This window comes from Clinocottus analis, unplaced genomic scaffold (genome assembly GCF_023055335.1).
Source record: "Clinocottus analis isolate CAN_PGR_092001 unplaced genomic scaffold, fCliAna1.0.p SCAF_11, whole genome shotgun sequence".
NCBI lineage: Eukaryota > Metazoa > Chordata > Actinopteri > Perciformes > Cottidae > Clinocottus > Clinocottus analis.
The window spans coordinates 18,271,564-18,287,666 of NW_027175832.1; the positions used below are offsets into that span (position 1 = coordinate 18,271,564).

Consider the following 16,103-nt stretch of genomic DNA (forward strand, 5'->3'; position numbering starts at 1 on the left):
CGATGCTGAAGGTGCACTCAAGTTTATCTCTGTTTGAAAAGTGAGCAAATACCAACTCAGTCAGTGCACAGCAGCAGTCTGAAAAATAAATCCCAAGTGTTTGCTTTTCTAGCGTGTGACCTTTACAAAGCAACAGATGGACAGAACATGTTTCTTTGACCTTTTAATTAGCACTTTTACATTCATTACACTTCTACAATATATTGCACATTGTTAGGTTGTGTCGCACAAACAACTCCGCCCAAAAAAATAAATATTAGGTTCATTAAACAGAACATCGTCGGCCTGCAGATCAAAATCCTAGCTTTGAAATCGGTCTTTAAAATATGAATGCTAGAATTAAAAAGGAGATGAGGTTGACACAATCCTTGCTGTGTGACTCCAGTACCGATTACAAATAATTAACCAGACCAACTGATTCACGTGTAGAGATTCCTGTAAATATCTACACCCAGTACCTCACAGGTGTAACGGCTGCAGAGTTAATGTAAGCTTGCTAAAATATGAGCAGATTAGAGGAGCGGGTTTTGAGGGATAATTAAAAATTTGGTTGATATCATATACCATGAATCACAAAAAACAAGCACAACCTTTTACTAGATGATCAGATATTTCCCACTCCTCCTAAACTGCAACATACTACTACTCGAAAAACACACATTTCATCCATGAAAGAAGATGTAAATAAAACAAACTAGTGCAAACATGTACAGATTGGCATTTAAGTTCAATATAGTATCACTTCCCTCCTTAAAACTGTTATTTAGGGTGTTGTGTTCCAGCTGGTGCCGTCCCACAGGTGTTTCCTAACATTACTTAAGTCTTTGCTCGCTGAGACATTCCTTAAGTTTTGATGGCACAACCCCAATTTAGTGACTAGTGTGAAGCTCGATAATGTAACGTAGTTACAAACGCTGGTGCAACATCATTTTGTAAAAACAATCCAGAACAAAAAAGGCCCATATTACCTTTGTTCATTGAAACTAGTAGAAGGTACATTTACAAATATAGACTAATGGCACATTATGTGATAGTGTTTATTTCTAAAAGTGTAAATAATAAAAAGGCACTCGACCCGTACACACACACACACAATCTCTACACCTGGTAAGTAAGTTTCAATATGAACCAACACACTTTGATGAAACTCCAAGCGACACTTTAAAGTCTGAATGACACAATCCAGAAAAGGCTCGGTTTTATTTATTCTAAAGCTTTACTGTCTAAATGCAAGAAGCAGTTAGATCTTTTAACTCTGTTTTCTGAAAGGCATGGCTGTTTTGCACTTGGCACAGCAGCCGGAGAAGCAGATACGATACTTTATCGACAGCCTCAGTTCCTCTCAGTGGTGTTGAGTTTCAAGAAGTCAGGTACCTAAAAAAGAAACTGCTTTTTTTTAAAAAAATCAAGAGCGATGTCACCTCGTACAAAATAGGCCTGATTGTAGTTCTTTTTCTAACTTTGTTCAGTGAAACCACTCCCTCTGTCATCAAAGAACCAGGGTTACATTAAGTAACCCAAAGTTTTCTATTGATCACCTTATTAGGTGCCAACAATGTAGCAGCGTGTTTGAGTTTAGAGTCGATACTTTTTGCATTGGAAAACAATTTAAAGCCTTTTCCATTTATGTTTTTGGTGCCTTTAAACATATTCTCGGTTTTCATAGTCCTTTTTGATGGCTTTTTTAATGCGGTCGATTTCGTCTTCACTCGAACTGTCACATTTGTCCTTCTTCTCTTTGCCGTCTTCGGTCAAAGCCGCTGGATTGCCGCCTGCGCCGGATGCCGGCGCGGTGGTCTGCAGCTCCTCTCGTATCCCGTTGAGCTCCACCAGACCGTCGTGCAGCTGCGTCGCCACCTCCCTGATTTTGGCGGCAAACTCCGACTTGGCCCCTTTCTTGAGCTCTTTGGAGTCTTTGGCCACAAAGTAGATGTCCATACCCACGAAAAGCCCGGTGAGCACACCCGTGGCCATGCTGGCGATCTGCACCGCCCTGGCCGCCGTGCTGCCCGCCACGTTGGCGATCTGCACCACGCGCATGATCTCGTTCGCGTTGACGAGGATGGCCTTTCCCGCCATGGCGCCGTCCTCGTAGAAGCTGCTGCTGAGCACGGGGAAGTCGCGGTTGTAGGCGTGCTTTTTCATCTTGATCAGGTCGAACTTCTTCAGGTTCTCGATACCCTGCTTGATGAACTTCAGGCACTTGTTAAGGTCGACCATCTGCTCCTGATAATCCTGCACGATCTTCTCCACCTTCTTGCGGTCCATCGAGTTGTTGACCTGGTTGGAGATGCCGGCGCCCGCCGACGTCAGACCGCCCGCCGTGGCCACGCCCAAACCCACCGCCGTCACGATCAAGGAGACTCCCATGGTGACCGGGGCCAGAGCGAGGCCGGTGATGGTGGCCACGCCCCCGATGGCGCTGGTAGAGCCGCCGGTGATTTGGGCGATCTTGGTGTTCTTGTTGAACTTGTCCAGGGCGTCTGCGATGCCGTTGAGGTCGATGACGTGCTGCCAGAGGCTCTCGGCGCGCTCCGTGAACAGTTTGTTGAAGACGCGGATGCCCTTCTGCACTTTATCTGCCGTCACAGCAAACGCCCTGAGACAAACAAGTCCAGAGAGAATCATTTCAGCAATTCAAAATTCTCCTACATTGTATTGCGGCCATATAGAAGACATTTTAGATGCGGGGCATCTCAAGACTGAAGCATGGCTAAACACCACCAATATACGTTTTATATATTAACACCCTTTTTGCCGTCACTTACTTGGCCTCTTCTTTTTCTGTCATGTCCTCTTCTTGAGGCGTATCCTCCCAAGCTAAGGAGGAGACACAATGATATTAAGTTTGAGTAATATATCCATGTCTTATTCCAAAATCATGGGCAGTAATCTACAGATATAAACTGGATCCAATCCTCTGCTTTCTAACTGATTTCGCCACCTAGCTGCAGGGATTTGTTCCCATTCAGCCGTAAGAGAAATAAATCAATATATTTTAATGGACCTGGCATAGTTCTGTTGAAACAGAAAACTAATGTCCAAAATACATATGTATGCTGCAACATTTAAATATCTTATTATTGCAACTAAAGGGCTCAAACCATCAAAAACAGCACACTAAGATATGTATTTATACTGTATATGAACAGAGAAGTCCACATACTTATGGTTTAAATGGTTGAAGAAGAAACTAAAAGTCTTTTTGTCCGATCAAATCCAAAATAGAGCCAAATAAAGTGAAAAAAAATACATTGGTAACTTACACTCCACATTGTTCCACCACTCCATAAGGTTCTCCACATCCTGAAAGACAGAGTTAGATTTCATAACGAGGCATCAGGTTTGATTGACACGCTACTGTGTTGACATATTTTGCTTCAGAAACCAACTTGTTCGTCTTTAGGGTGTAATGGGTCAATGCGAAGGTCCTCCAGCTGGTCAAACAAGGTTCTTTTTCCACCTTCAGTCTGAAACAACAGAGATAATACAGCTTTAAAAATCAGCATTAATGCAGAGAGTCTTCCTTCCTTCTTCATATCTCTTTTTCCCTGAGCGGAGACAAAAGGTCTGAGTGGTCTACCGTCTCACTTTAATATATTTCAGTGAGACAAATTGACTGAGAAACAAAGGGGCAAGTATTCAAAGCAACTTAGCAAGTGTCCCATAGCCTCAGTTTCACAGTCCGCTCTATATGCTCAGAAAGAGGTGGGATCAAGAGGAGGAAGTGATGGTTAAAAAGGACTCTGAATGTACTGCTGTTTTTAGAGAAGCAAGAAAGCGTCCAGGGAAACAGAAGCAGAAAAACAAGTTTGGCCACATTGCAACCTAATCTCATCTCTTCTTCTGCAGACATGCACCAACAGTGTGTGAGGGTGGGTTTCATGTCGAGAGAGGAGCGGAGTATGAAAGCTAAAACACCTGAGTGGACGCCATGGAGACAATGAAAAGAAAGAGGTTGTTTTTAGGGATGGGCCCCGACTGCTGAAACAGACCTTTTGTAATCCTGAACCACAATGAGTAAGACTGAAACTCCTCAGTCTGCTGAACAAATCTACTGACAGACAGAAATGTTAAAAGTTGCATGAGACGTGTGACTGAAGAGAAGAGAGAAAGGGAGAAGAGGGGCAATTAAATATAATTATCGGTCTCATTAAGACGACTAATGAGCGCGCTTTATGTACCGTGTTGCCTGCAGCTCCGTCCTGTGCATTGTTCCTCTGTAACACACACACACACACACACACAGCATTTTAATTATCAATACAATATTTCATGAAACAAATAAAAAATCTAAAGAGTTAATGCCTCAATTGCTTATTTATTTTGCAACAACCCCTCATAACGGTAGCATGTGCTTTGTATTTTCGCTCTGTTACATTAACGTTGCCAAAATAACGTGGCAAGGCGGCATATTTTCAGTGGGCAGCAAGAAAGATAGACGGGTTTAAAAATACATAAATCATTGAGACAACGCTCTCCACCACCACCTTCAAAAGAGGGAATATCTTTTGATAGATGGTGTTCAGAGTTGTAGAGTTCAGAGATTTGAAATATTTAAACCAAGGAGCACTGAAGCCGCCCTGAAGGAAGACGTGTGTCTGTTCTCTCACAGACTTGCTCGTAAATTTGACTTTTAGCAAACTCTTAATGAGCTAAATGAGCGCAGAATAAACACCACTGAACTGGGTGAATGTGATTTACAACGTTTCATGACAATCATACATGACCTGGATCAGTGCACTCAAAATGTAATTAGGTGTGTGTGTGTGTGTGCGTGTGTGTTAAAAGAGATTTTGGCTGTGTGGGTTTTTAACAAAAAAACAAGTATCAGTCACAAGGGAGGGAAACAAGTTTGCACATGTCACATGTTACCTTGTTCCGAGGCATGAAGGGATTGTGTCTCTTAGGTTTCTTGACTGTGGTCTAAAAAGAAAAATCAGGATTGCAGTGTCACTCAGAGGAAGACTCCGGTCCGACTGTACGATGAACACATTTGTTCCCGATGACTATCACACCAAGAACGGTTTCATCATCTAGTTAAAGAAATAAGTTGAAATACCGGTGGTTTGTCTTTGCCCTCTTCATCTTTCTTTTCCACATGTGACGAAGATTCCTCTACATCTTCTTCAAGCCCTTCGTCATCAGACTGAGCCTGTAAAGTGAAAAAACAGGTTTAAATATGAACTTGTTATTTTAACATTGTGTTAAACAGTTTTCAGTTACGTAATCAAGAATAGTATATAAACAAATTTAAGTGTGCAAAGAGTGAAATACCTTAGCAGCCGCATTCGGCATAAACGGATTATGGCGCTTGTGTTTTTTCACCTTGGCCTGTGATACAAAATAAAATAAAAAATAATAAATGGCACAGTGAAAATGTGTTAGGTGACATGAGAAACAAAAACTGGAAGAACTGCTTTTCATTCCAACTAAATCTGTGCATATCGTGTGCGACAGTTTAAATATAAGTCCCTCTGCAAATATGTCACATGTCGGTTTCTTCTTTTAATGAGACAAAGTGAATATACATTTAGTTTGCTGTACATCAGAAATAACTGCATTGTAATCTCACTACCATCTGCAAATTAAGATAAACAACTCCTGAATAAGCTGTAGATGGGAGCGGGCAGTAACTCAGGAACAGTAAATATATAGATAGATATATATATACATAAGCTGGAATTTGGGAGAAAATGTGTATAAAATAATGCAAAAGTATCAGCAGCAGGAACAATATGATACAGGATAAATTATGCTGTCAAAGAGTATGGAATAAGTAACAATAATTGTAAGAACCTGAAAAGCTTCTTAAGGGAAAACAAAAGTAGAAAACTGCACGTTGAGGGGTTAAATTGCCTCGTGAATAATAATTATAACCATGAGCTTTCACAGGTTATTTGCATGGCATGAAAGAAGAAACCAGGAGGAAGCAGGAACTAGAACAATTAGATCCTGTTACAATGGTTCCGTTTGTTTCCACCTGCATGTAGAAGTAAATGTGGGTCCTATCAGGCTAATATAAGATAAGACTGTATACGACTGGGATTAGTATTAAATACAGTTTGAGCAACAATAAGAAAGAAAGAGAGGTTTTGCTTTCTGGAGGGTTCACCTTGACTCTTTCTTTGGCTTCAGACGATTCATCTTTGAGCCCTCTGTCGGCTGGTTGGCCCTGCAGAAAATTAAACATTTTAATTACATCGACAAGATGTTTCAGCAAAGTGCTCGAGTGTGTGCACTGACGGAAACAAAATGGGGATATTATAATAATCGAGTTCATCCAATGTCTGAGACCAATATTCTGACTGAATGTTTGTTCAGGGTTCCTCTGAACTGTTTTTCCTTTAGCTGGAGATGACTTAAAACTGCCTTTAAATATATAATAATAAGAGAAAATTCTTTTCAGAATAAACCAGCATAGATACACATGATACACATCAGCTCAGAACAGACACACGCAGCCTCTTAACGCGGAAGACTTTTACTACCTCCTCCGACGGTCTGGCAGATCTGGAGATCATGTCCTTGTTATCCTGCAAAAGGACAAAAAAAAAAGGTTTTTCACCATGAAGAAACCGCTCCATGGATACAGAGCATGAAATGTAAAAGTAATGTTCATGATCGCCATCTTGGATTATTAATCTTGGATTCTAACCATCTTCAGGTATTTTCCAAAAGGCACGAGGAGTCAGAAATGTACCGTACCTGATTATGCACAGCTTCCCTGGCTTCTACTTTGTTGTACGTGGACGTCCTCTCCATCTCCTGCGGAGAGAGCACAGCTTTAGCAACGCGATACAACAGACGGAGCAGAAGTCTCGGACCTCGTGTCGGTGTTTAACTGCTTTCAAACCTCTTCTGTCGGTCTGGAGGGAACCACTGGAGTTTCACTTCTGTCCTTCCTGTCTCGCTGGATTATGTTGCCTTTGACCTGACAAGGACACACACACACACACACACAGGTTCACAGGGTGTGGTGAAGCAGAAGGACAAGGAGGATTGACGGCGAGCAGGAAGGATTGGGAGGGTCCAGGAGAGTGTGAGGAGAGAGGGTATTCTTGACAGAAGTTGATCAGCTGTGTGTGCGTGTGTGTGTGTGTGTGTGTGTGTGTGTGTGTGTGGTCACTGATGACTCATGAGTGATGCAAAAATAGACTGACCGATTTCAGCTTCTCCTCCCGTTGTTTCTCGGTCTCCTTGAGAGTTTCTATGTCTTCAGTGTCTTTCTGAACGAAAAGGACATTAATATAACATATTAAAAAAGGATATTAATATAACATTAAAACTGGATCAACTAAAATTAGATGACTTGTTCATCGACAAAGGACCATACCATGTGTTTTTCCCCTTCATATTCAATCTTTTAACTACAAATCATAAATTGTATACTCTACATTCATGCTCTACAATTTTCAAATGCATTTTTTTTCTATTATTTCAGCCACCCATTGTTTTTCATGCATCTTTGTACTTTATGAGAATCAATATCTCTTCACAGTTTTGGCTCAAATCATTACAGGGTCGACGTCCACTGTGGTGATGAATTAATGAACTTTAACAAGTTTCGGGAGTCTACCTTTAGATTTTTATGCCGTACAGAAATAAATGGAAAACAATAGATGTCTAAAGTGGAAGAAAAAATACACCCTTTAATGTTGATGTAATTTAGATTTGTTATTAAAGTGGTAAATTGGAATGTAGAGTATAGGGTTTAATATGCAAACAACACACTGGAATGGTCTTTTGAAGTTTCTAAAATGAACCAAAGGAAAATCCCTAAAGTTGTCCACACCACCACCATCAGTCCCATCGCCCCTCCGATGACCTCCTGCCACCTCCTGTCACCTAAAACCTCATGACCGTCTCCCTCCACACCTCCACAACGACCGCATAGTTACTTTATTTGCAGACTGGAATAGATTCCATTTGGGCATGGCTCCAGCCTTCTGAGAGTGAAGGACACATCAACAATTTAGACTTGAATCTGCTTTGTCAGCCACTTAGAACATCGGGTTCAAAGTTCAATCTGCCAGGACGATATATTGACCAGCTCACAGTCCTGAAGATAAAGCGGTATCTGTGTATACGTGGACTAACTCTTTTTCTTAAAATTTGCAAATATGGATATGAGTATCAGCCTAAAAAAAAAATCTAAAAAGCCATTTTAAGGATAGTGACCCTGCATTCACATGACAAACACGTCATAAATATGTCAGATTTCCATGTTTTTCTCGTTTCCCTTACGGATGTAACTGAGTTTTATATGAGAATATTTTGGCTGGCCTGGGGCGCCCCGCTGCCGTACGGGTTCTTGTTGGGGCTTGTTGGGGTTTATATCCTCCCGCCCCTTCTGTCATCTCTCTCCAGGGACCTTGGAACAATATAAATACCCCAAATACTTATAGACCTGTTTTGCCTGGTATGTGCAAAACAAGTCGCACGACAAGCCGATTACAGATGTTTGAAGCTCTTCCCTGTGACGTAAAATAAAAAGGTATGAGCCTCTCGACAAGACCAGGCAAGACAAGTTGCGGTGGTCTTCAGACGGAGCCTGTGAGCAAAAGATTTTCAAAAATGTAAACCGTTGAGCCCTTTGAATTTGCTTCTATCTCGGCAAGACAAAACGCCTCACGATGCCTCACATTCACACACTTACACATCAGGGTGGTAGAGCAAGACACTAAAGCTCTGACTGCATCAGCGGATTGTATCCCTCAATAAGGGAAGTGTGTGTTGACTGCTAATTCTTCTAAAAGTTCCCAAACTGACAAAATAACAGGAACAATTAAATGTCAAAGCACCTGCTTCTCGCTGCTCGCAGGCGGATCCTCATCACCTGAGCTCATCTGCTTCTCATGCTGAAAAAAATGACAGAAATCAGGATTTTAGGAAAAACACACACACGGCACTCTTAATACATCCATATATTCTTGAGCACTATCAAAAGATTACAATCTCAACCTTCCTTACTTTGTTTGCAGATCGAAATGGGTTCATTTTTTCCATTGCTTCTGAAAATCTACTCTGATTATGTAACAAAAAACACACAAAAAAAGGAGATTAGAAAACCCCCCAAAAAATAAGGACCACAGATGGAAATTCAATTTGAACTTTTATAATGCATAGCGCATTCAAAAACCTGTTTGTGACTGGGCTGGCTCTCTCCATTCTCCATTATCGAGTCAGAGTCAGAGTCAGAGCTCTTTTCCTGGAGTGGAGAAAAATATAAACAATATTAGTAGTAGTAGTAGCAGTAGAAGTATAACCAACTTTACTTTATCTGTGGATAACTTTATAAGACAAGAGGCTTGTGGTTAATTAGTACAGCACGGCACTTCTTACCTGCTTGTCAGTGTGGAACGTGCTCTTTATCATAGCACCGAAACCGTTCTAAAATAAGACACACACCTTAAATAAAACTGACTTTCGCCCTCACCTTTACCTTAACGTCACAGCAGATCCTAGTCCTAAACATTTAGACAAAAAGATTTAACAGAGGTGACGTTCAGCTACTCTGCCAGAACAACAACAACGACCCATTCTGTTCAACTCTCACCTTCGACGGCTTCTCTGTGAGACTGTCACTGCTGGCAGAGAGTTCCTTATCCACAGACAGATCATCCTACACAGAGGGACACAGCAAAACAAAAACAGCCACCATTTTACTATACTTACTATACATTAAAAAGGGCTCTAGCAAAAGATGCTTCTGAAAGTTAATGAAATGTCTGAAACATTATCAGATATTTCACCATAAAAGGCTGAGGAGGGAAATCTTGGCTCCAAACAAGAAAATGGACAAAACTACTATGTCAAAAACATCTGTATGAAAGCAATCCCTGTGTACTGAATCCTCATGTGATTATCTTATCAATGCAGTCAAGGTGTGCTTTGAGCCCTCAGCGTCCCCAGGTCTGAAACCTCTCGTTATTCATACGACCAAAAGGAGGTGACAAAGTCAGACATTTTAAAAAATGTACGATGAAAACATCTCCTTAAATATGAATAGAAATTGTATTTCTTTATTTATCCGTCCATTTCTTTGGCAAAGTGTCCTATCACAAACAAAAAATCAATCAAATAGGATACTTCACTTTTTTGGTTTTAAAGAGTCTGGCATTGACAAACCTGACTGTCTTACCTGAGACTGAAATTTGGCACCTTTTTTTTTGAACACCCCTCCAAAGATTCCTCCTTTCTCCTGAGGAAACCGAGACAAAGACAACATTAAATGTTCGTACATTTGCATCTTCTCGCGGTCTTTTCAGTGGCTGGCTTGAACAAACCTCACCTTGGTGTTCTCGTTAAGATTGTCGTTGCTCCCTGAGAGCTCGCCGGGTTCAGACAACCCGTCCTGAAGACAAGAATTGAAAGTCAACCGATTAATATTGATCCTGTTTTTATAATTCATAGGAACATGGTTTAATAGTGGGATTAATAAACTGCAGTAATTCTTCTTGACTCTCACCTGAGATTGTGTCCTCGCTCCAAAAGGCTTTGGGGACTTTTTAAACATCCCACTGAACATGCCTCCTGTCTCCTGGAAAGGAAAAAAAGCCACATTAATAGTTTTATTGTCAAATTGTTATTAAGGAATAAGTAGTATTGCTTTGGTTTGAAAAAAATCTCACCTTAGTGTTGCTATTCACTGAAAGATTGTCTTTGCTGCCTGAGAGCTCGCTGGGTGCAGACAAATCCTCCTGAAGGCGAGACACAAACAAACTGATTATTGTCATCTTCAAAACAATGTAACAGGTAAAAGTGAGATGCACAACGCTCACCTGAGATTGTGTCCTCGCTCCAGAAGGCTTTGGGGACTTCTTAAACATCCCACTGAACATCCCTCCTGTTTCCTGGAGAAAGAAAGTCATATGGAAATAATGGAGGAATGTATTTACACGTCTGCGCCTGGTTCCAGCTGTCGGATGGATCGGCAGACCTGGACTTTAAAAAGCCGCCAGTACCCCTCTACAAATGCTGACGCATGCAGGATTACATCGCCTATCGCCAAACTCACCCTCCACTGAGCCGAGCTCAATACAAACAGCTTCTCAGCACTCATATTACTCCACAGTTCAATGACACGTTTGTAATGTGGTTCATGAACAAATATGGAAGCGTAAAGACCCTTTCTAGTTCAGAAAACAATGCATCTGTGTTCCTACTCGTCAATCATGCAAATTCGGACCAACGTTGGGCAAAAGTGCATCTGCAAAATGCATCAAAACGGGAAAAGCATACTTGAATCAGTCACGCAAACTTTAAATGGAGAGAATGAGCTTTGGAATGAATGTATGCAGGTCAACGGTGTAATATGACTGGAGCTTTAGCGACAGCAGAGACTTTGTGCGTTTACAAATCTCACCTTAGTGTTGCTATTCACAGAAAGATTGTCTTTGCTGCCTGAGAGCTCGCTGGGTGCTAATAAATCCTCCTAAAGGCAAGACACAAAAGTATCAAAACGGTTATTATCATCATCCTCTAATTATGTAACGAAGGTAAAAGTGAGATAAGTGAGATGCACAACTCACCTGAGATCGTGTCCTCGCTCCAAAAGGCTTCGGGGACTTTTTAAACATCCCACTAAACATCCCCCCTTTCTCCTGGGGGACAGAAAAGAAAAAAGGTCACATAATAATTACATATAAAAGTTAAATAAAACCAATTGTTTTGTCTTTTGAACTGATGCAGCTGCCAGGTGAGCAGGCAGGGAGTTAGTGCCACACACACGTTGGCCAGCAGTTCTTCCAAATTGCTGATGCGTGCATGTTCAAGCGCGCCCTGCCAAACAGACACAACAACAAAAACAACACGCTACTCAAACTCACCAGCCAATGAGGCGACCGTTACACACCTAGTGTAGGTGAAACAACATCACCAACATAGTCACTCGTTAACACTGAGGAAGAACTCAATGCTTTTTTAGTGAGGTCTTATTACAAAGAGTCCTACTGCTATATATATATATACACATACACACACATACATACACACTATCTTCCTGATGCGACTCACCTTGTTCTCAGTCAGACTGTCGTTACTGGCTGTGAACTCGGTGTCCAAAAGATCCTGAAACAAACGATTATCTGTCAGCCTCTTTCTGACATAACACAACGTGAGACATGTCGTGCGTTCTGCTGGCGTTGTAGTTGATCATGTTTCACCTGTGACGGCCTTCGGGCATGTCCTAGTTTCGGAGATCGTTTCAGTCGCCCGCCGAACACACCGGACTTTTCCTGAAGACAAAAGTGCAGCGAAAGGTTTAGTTTCTAACGTTAGGAAACCTAAAATGTGACCGAGCAGAAAGTAGACTCACCGTTGATGACTTGTCTGTTAAGTTGTCACTACTGACAGACAGTTCAGGATTTTGTATTGAGAGGGAGCCCTGTAGAAGATTTTAAAAGCTTTACACACATTGTTGTGGAACACACTCAGGTACTCAGGGTAGATATTTTAAGAAGAGTAATTACAAAAGAGTCATAGAGAATAAGAAACATATGTAAAAATGAAAAGATGAGAACAATACATGCAAATACATGTTTCTACTGATGTCAGTACATTTCAGAAAAAAGCATTATATAACAAGACACAAACCTCTGGCTGCCCGTCTTTGGAAGTTTTGGGTGTCTTTTTAAACACTCCTTTGAATAAGCCTCCTTTCTCCTGAAATATGAATAAATAAGTCGGTCTACATGCTGAAAACCACCGTCACATATTTATAATGTTTCCGCAATATATTATTACATTACATTAGCCAACGATACTCAGAGAACTGAAAGCAAAACACAACCCGAGCATCACCTTGGTGCTGCTGTCCGTCAGACTGTCTCTGCTCTTGGAAAGTTCACTGCTGACTGATAAACTGTCCTGTGAAGTCAACGTAAAGCCGTCGTGAGCACCGGCAGGTTATATACAGTCGGTTATATTCAAAGTTTCAAATGGAAATTGTACATTTTTACACATCCGATTCTTTACGTTTCCAAAAATGAGTATTTAATATTCTGTTCAACACATCAGTGATTAATGTTCACCAGGGTGCTTTTTCATGACAAGTAACATGTAATACAATAAATGTTGAATTCTAGTTGTAATTTTAAAACATCACCTGTGCTTGGAGAAGCTGTTCAGAAGACTTGGTGGATTTTTTGAACATCCCACCGAATAACGCTGCTTTTTGCTGAAGGATGAGTAAAAAAAAAGGGGGGAAATTAAACATGCATCTAAAGCATGCTAAAGAACAAAAACACAATTTTCCAGTATGACTGAGTAACAGGTTAACGGTCCATCTCGCAGTCCAGCTTTGTGTCCAAGACTGGACTTGAAGCAGATTTCGAGTCTGGACTTGAAACATCACTGACAGTAATTATACAGTGATAGTTATGTTTTGGCTATCGGGGAACTTTTATAATATGAACATTTTTCTGTTTAAGAATGGCATGAAACGGAGATACAGGAGCCTACAATTAATAGTGAACTGGGTGAAAACAATTTCTGAACTCTAACACTTTGTTACAGGGCTGATATATTGCTATAATATTCAATAACTAATACAATACTGTAAATCCATAAGAAGGTTCCTGCTAAAACTGTATATTGTACTACTTATAGGAAAAGAGGAGACATTTTCAATTAAATAAGTTTAACTATTGCCCCCATAACATTAGAGAACTTAAGACAAGCATACAGACAAGCATACAATGCAACATAAATGAAGAATACAATTTACCATAATGCATATTGATTAAATAATATTCAATTGGGTTTAATGGAGCAGTTCTGAAAGAGTCTTCCAGAAACCAAAATTTGTTTTTTAAGCACAACATAAAGCTCATAATTTTACCATTATTTTTGTGCCAAAATGGCTACTTATTTATAAATTGCTATTTCAGTCCCACATTTTATGGTTTTCCAGGAAACCTCAAGACACACAAGATTTAAAAAAAAAAAGAAAAAGAAAATATTGCACATCATCTGGCCATACAGTCATAAAACAGTGCAATGAGTTCCCAAAAATCAAGGAGCCAAATCTCCAAACATACTGCGTGTTTAAAGTACACGTCTATCTTCTTCTTATTGTCAACAAATCCCATAAAAACAACTAAACAAACAATGAATCCTACTAAGAATGATTGTCAGTGTCTTGTTCTAACACGTCAGTGGACCCCGCCGTTACACCGAGGTGCAAGTTCCTTCATTTAAATTAACGTGGACACTGGTTTATTTTAACTTAATGATTCATACGCTGCCCTTAAGATGCTGTAATGACTCTATATAGATCATGCACTTAACACAATAACATGTTCATCCTCTGCTCAGAATAGTCCATCACAAATGCAATGTTTACCCCACTAAGCAATGTTCGTTTCAAAACTACAGTGCCCCAGTGTTTTAGTTCATTACTGAGCATATGTCAACAATTACAAAATAATACAGTTGCAACCTATTGCCAAAAGGTGGTTGTCTCAAAGTAGGAACCATTGGCTTGTGGCAGAGTTTCCCTCAAAGTATTGAGAGACGGACTTACACGTTGTGGGCGGTGATCTTTGTTAAGGGAGTTTGTAAGTTAGAAAAACACTGAATAACACTTGTCCTCTAATTAATTTGACCTCCATTATTCCTGTGTTGTGTGTGTGTGTGTGTGTGTGTGTATGTGTGTGTGTGTGTGTGTGTGTGTGTGTGTGTGTGTGTGTGTGTTAAAAAGGGTCATTTATAGCCAGAGGCAATCCAGCAATGATAAATAGAGCTACAGTTTTAACGTTTTGCCGTCAGATTAAAGCTAAAAGTCAGAATCGCGACGTCATACTTCTTGTTTAAAGTTAAGTTAAGAGTCAAAACTACGAGAGACATCAAAACACAAGCGTCTTCACGTGAAAAACACTGACAGAAAACATAACGTCACTCACAGCTACGCCTCCTTCCTCGCAGTCCAAATCCAGATCCTCGTATCGATCCTGTCAAACAAACGGCAGTGAATGACACATTTTCAACCGTTATTTTTTTTTTTGACGCGCATTGATCCGACATTTTCACCGAAAAGACAAACGTCCCCCGACGACAAACACAAAAAAAGATAACTTTAAACGTTTTCTCACCATTAGGAGCTCCTTTGCGTCTGCCCTGGTTTAGTGTTTGGTTATTCAACGTTTAAATTAATTTGTCGAAATATTTCTTCCCGTCCACCGCGATGATACTGTCGGTTGCTCTCGCTCACTTAAAGCTGGGACGTTGCGTTCAAGATCACCACCCCGCCTCCACAATAACACAAACACAATAACACACACCGGCCGAAGATCAGTCCGAGGCTTTCCACAAGAACACTGTGTGGGTTTGTCATAAAGTAAAGCATTCAAAACCGGTGGATCCAGTTTGTGTGGCTCCTTCCTCTCCTACCTGTGTTTGTCCTCCAGGTGAGGGCGTCTCCTGTCTCACCTGGGAGTTGGATGTCAGCGCGGTGCTGCGTTCATGTGCAGCTCGGAACAACTGAAACTCCAGATCACACCGTACATTAGAAGACGCGTTGCTTCTGCTGCCCTCTACTGCTGCTAGCCCTTCTTTCGACAAAGTTTGTCTTTCATGAGGGCCACAATGTTTCATTTCATTCTTAAATATCATTCAATTTATTTTAGACACAGTAAAAAGGTTAAAGTAGTATATACAAGTTTTGCAGGACTTTCATTGTAATGGAGTATGTTTGCACTGTGTCTGACAATACTTCTTTTACTAAAGCAAAGTATTTATTACCCCCTTGCAGATTGCATATAATACATATTGAACCAATGTATTATCTCATTTAGAGCATCCGATTTTGGTTGTCATAAATGAACATTTTAGATGTATTTTTTTCCTTAAATGATAATATTAGTGACTTTTTTTGGGTGATCAGCTGTCATATCATTTAGTTTTCTCCAAATCTTTGCTGAAATCAATGAGGATCACAACAAACTACACCGTGTTAAAAGGTATTGATGGCGGCTTGGTCATGGTTATTTACCAGTACAGTTGGTTGGTTGCCTCTTGCAGTCAATCAAAGGTCCTTGATAGCTAGCTGGCTATCAAGCCACAGACATAGGGAAATAGTTTTTATTTACTTAACATGTTTT

At 40.6% G+C, this 16,103-nt stretch overlaps 1 protein-coding gene across 2 annotated transcripts; it reads right to left on the bottom strand.

Annotated features, from left to right (window-relative positions):
* Nucleotides 1-150: 150 nt before the first annotated feature.
* On the bottom strand, nucleotides 151-15,468 carry LOC137782234 (protein starmaker-like). 2 transcript variants are annotated; one of them, XM_068571435.1, is made up of 34 exons: nucleotides 15,394-15,468; nucleotides 15,096-15,252; nucleotides 14,907-14,954; nucleotides 13,109-13,180; nucleotides 12,805-12,870; nucleotides 12,598-12,666; nucleotides 12,320-12,388; nucleotides 12,168-12,239; nucleotides 12,019-12,072; nucleotides 11,535-11,606; nucleotides 11,369-11,437; nucleotides 10,785-10,856; nucleotides 10,635-10,703; nucleotides 10,472-10,543; nucleotides 10,295-10,357; nucleotides 10,145-10,204; nucleotides 9,560-9,625; nucleotides 9,346-9,393; nucleotides 9,143-9,211; nucleotides 8,974-9,027; nucleotides 8,805-8,861; nucleotides 7,164-7,229; nucleotides 6,857-6,934; nucleotides 6,709-6,768; nucleotides 6,492-6,536; nucleotides 6,116-6,175; nucleotides 5,278-5,334; nucleotides 5,063-5,155; nucleotides 4,876-4,926; nucleotides 4,185-4,220; nucleotides 3,393-3,470; nucleotides 3,267-3,306; nucleotides 2,769-2,820; nucleotides 151-2,599 (listed from the first exon to the last, which is right to left on the bottom strand). In XM_068571435.1, the coding sequence occupies exons 2-34, from the start codon at nucleotides 15,096-15,098 to the stop codon at nucleotides 1,642-1,644; spliced, it is 2,898 nt and encodes a 965-aa protein (XP_068427536.1). In that variant the 5' UTR covers nucleotides 15,099-15,252; nucleotides 15,394-15,468; the 3' UTR covers nucleotides 151-1,641. The 2 variants fall into 2 exon arrangements, with proteins under 2 accessions (XP_068427536.1, XP_068427537.1); XM_068571436.1 differs by lacking the exon at nucleotides 9,346-9,393.
* Nucleotides 15,469-16,103: the final 635 nt, after the last annotated feature.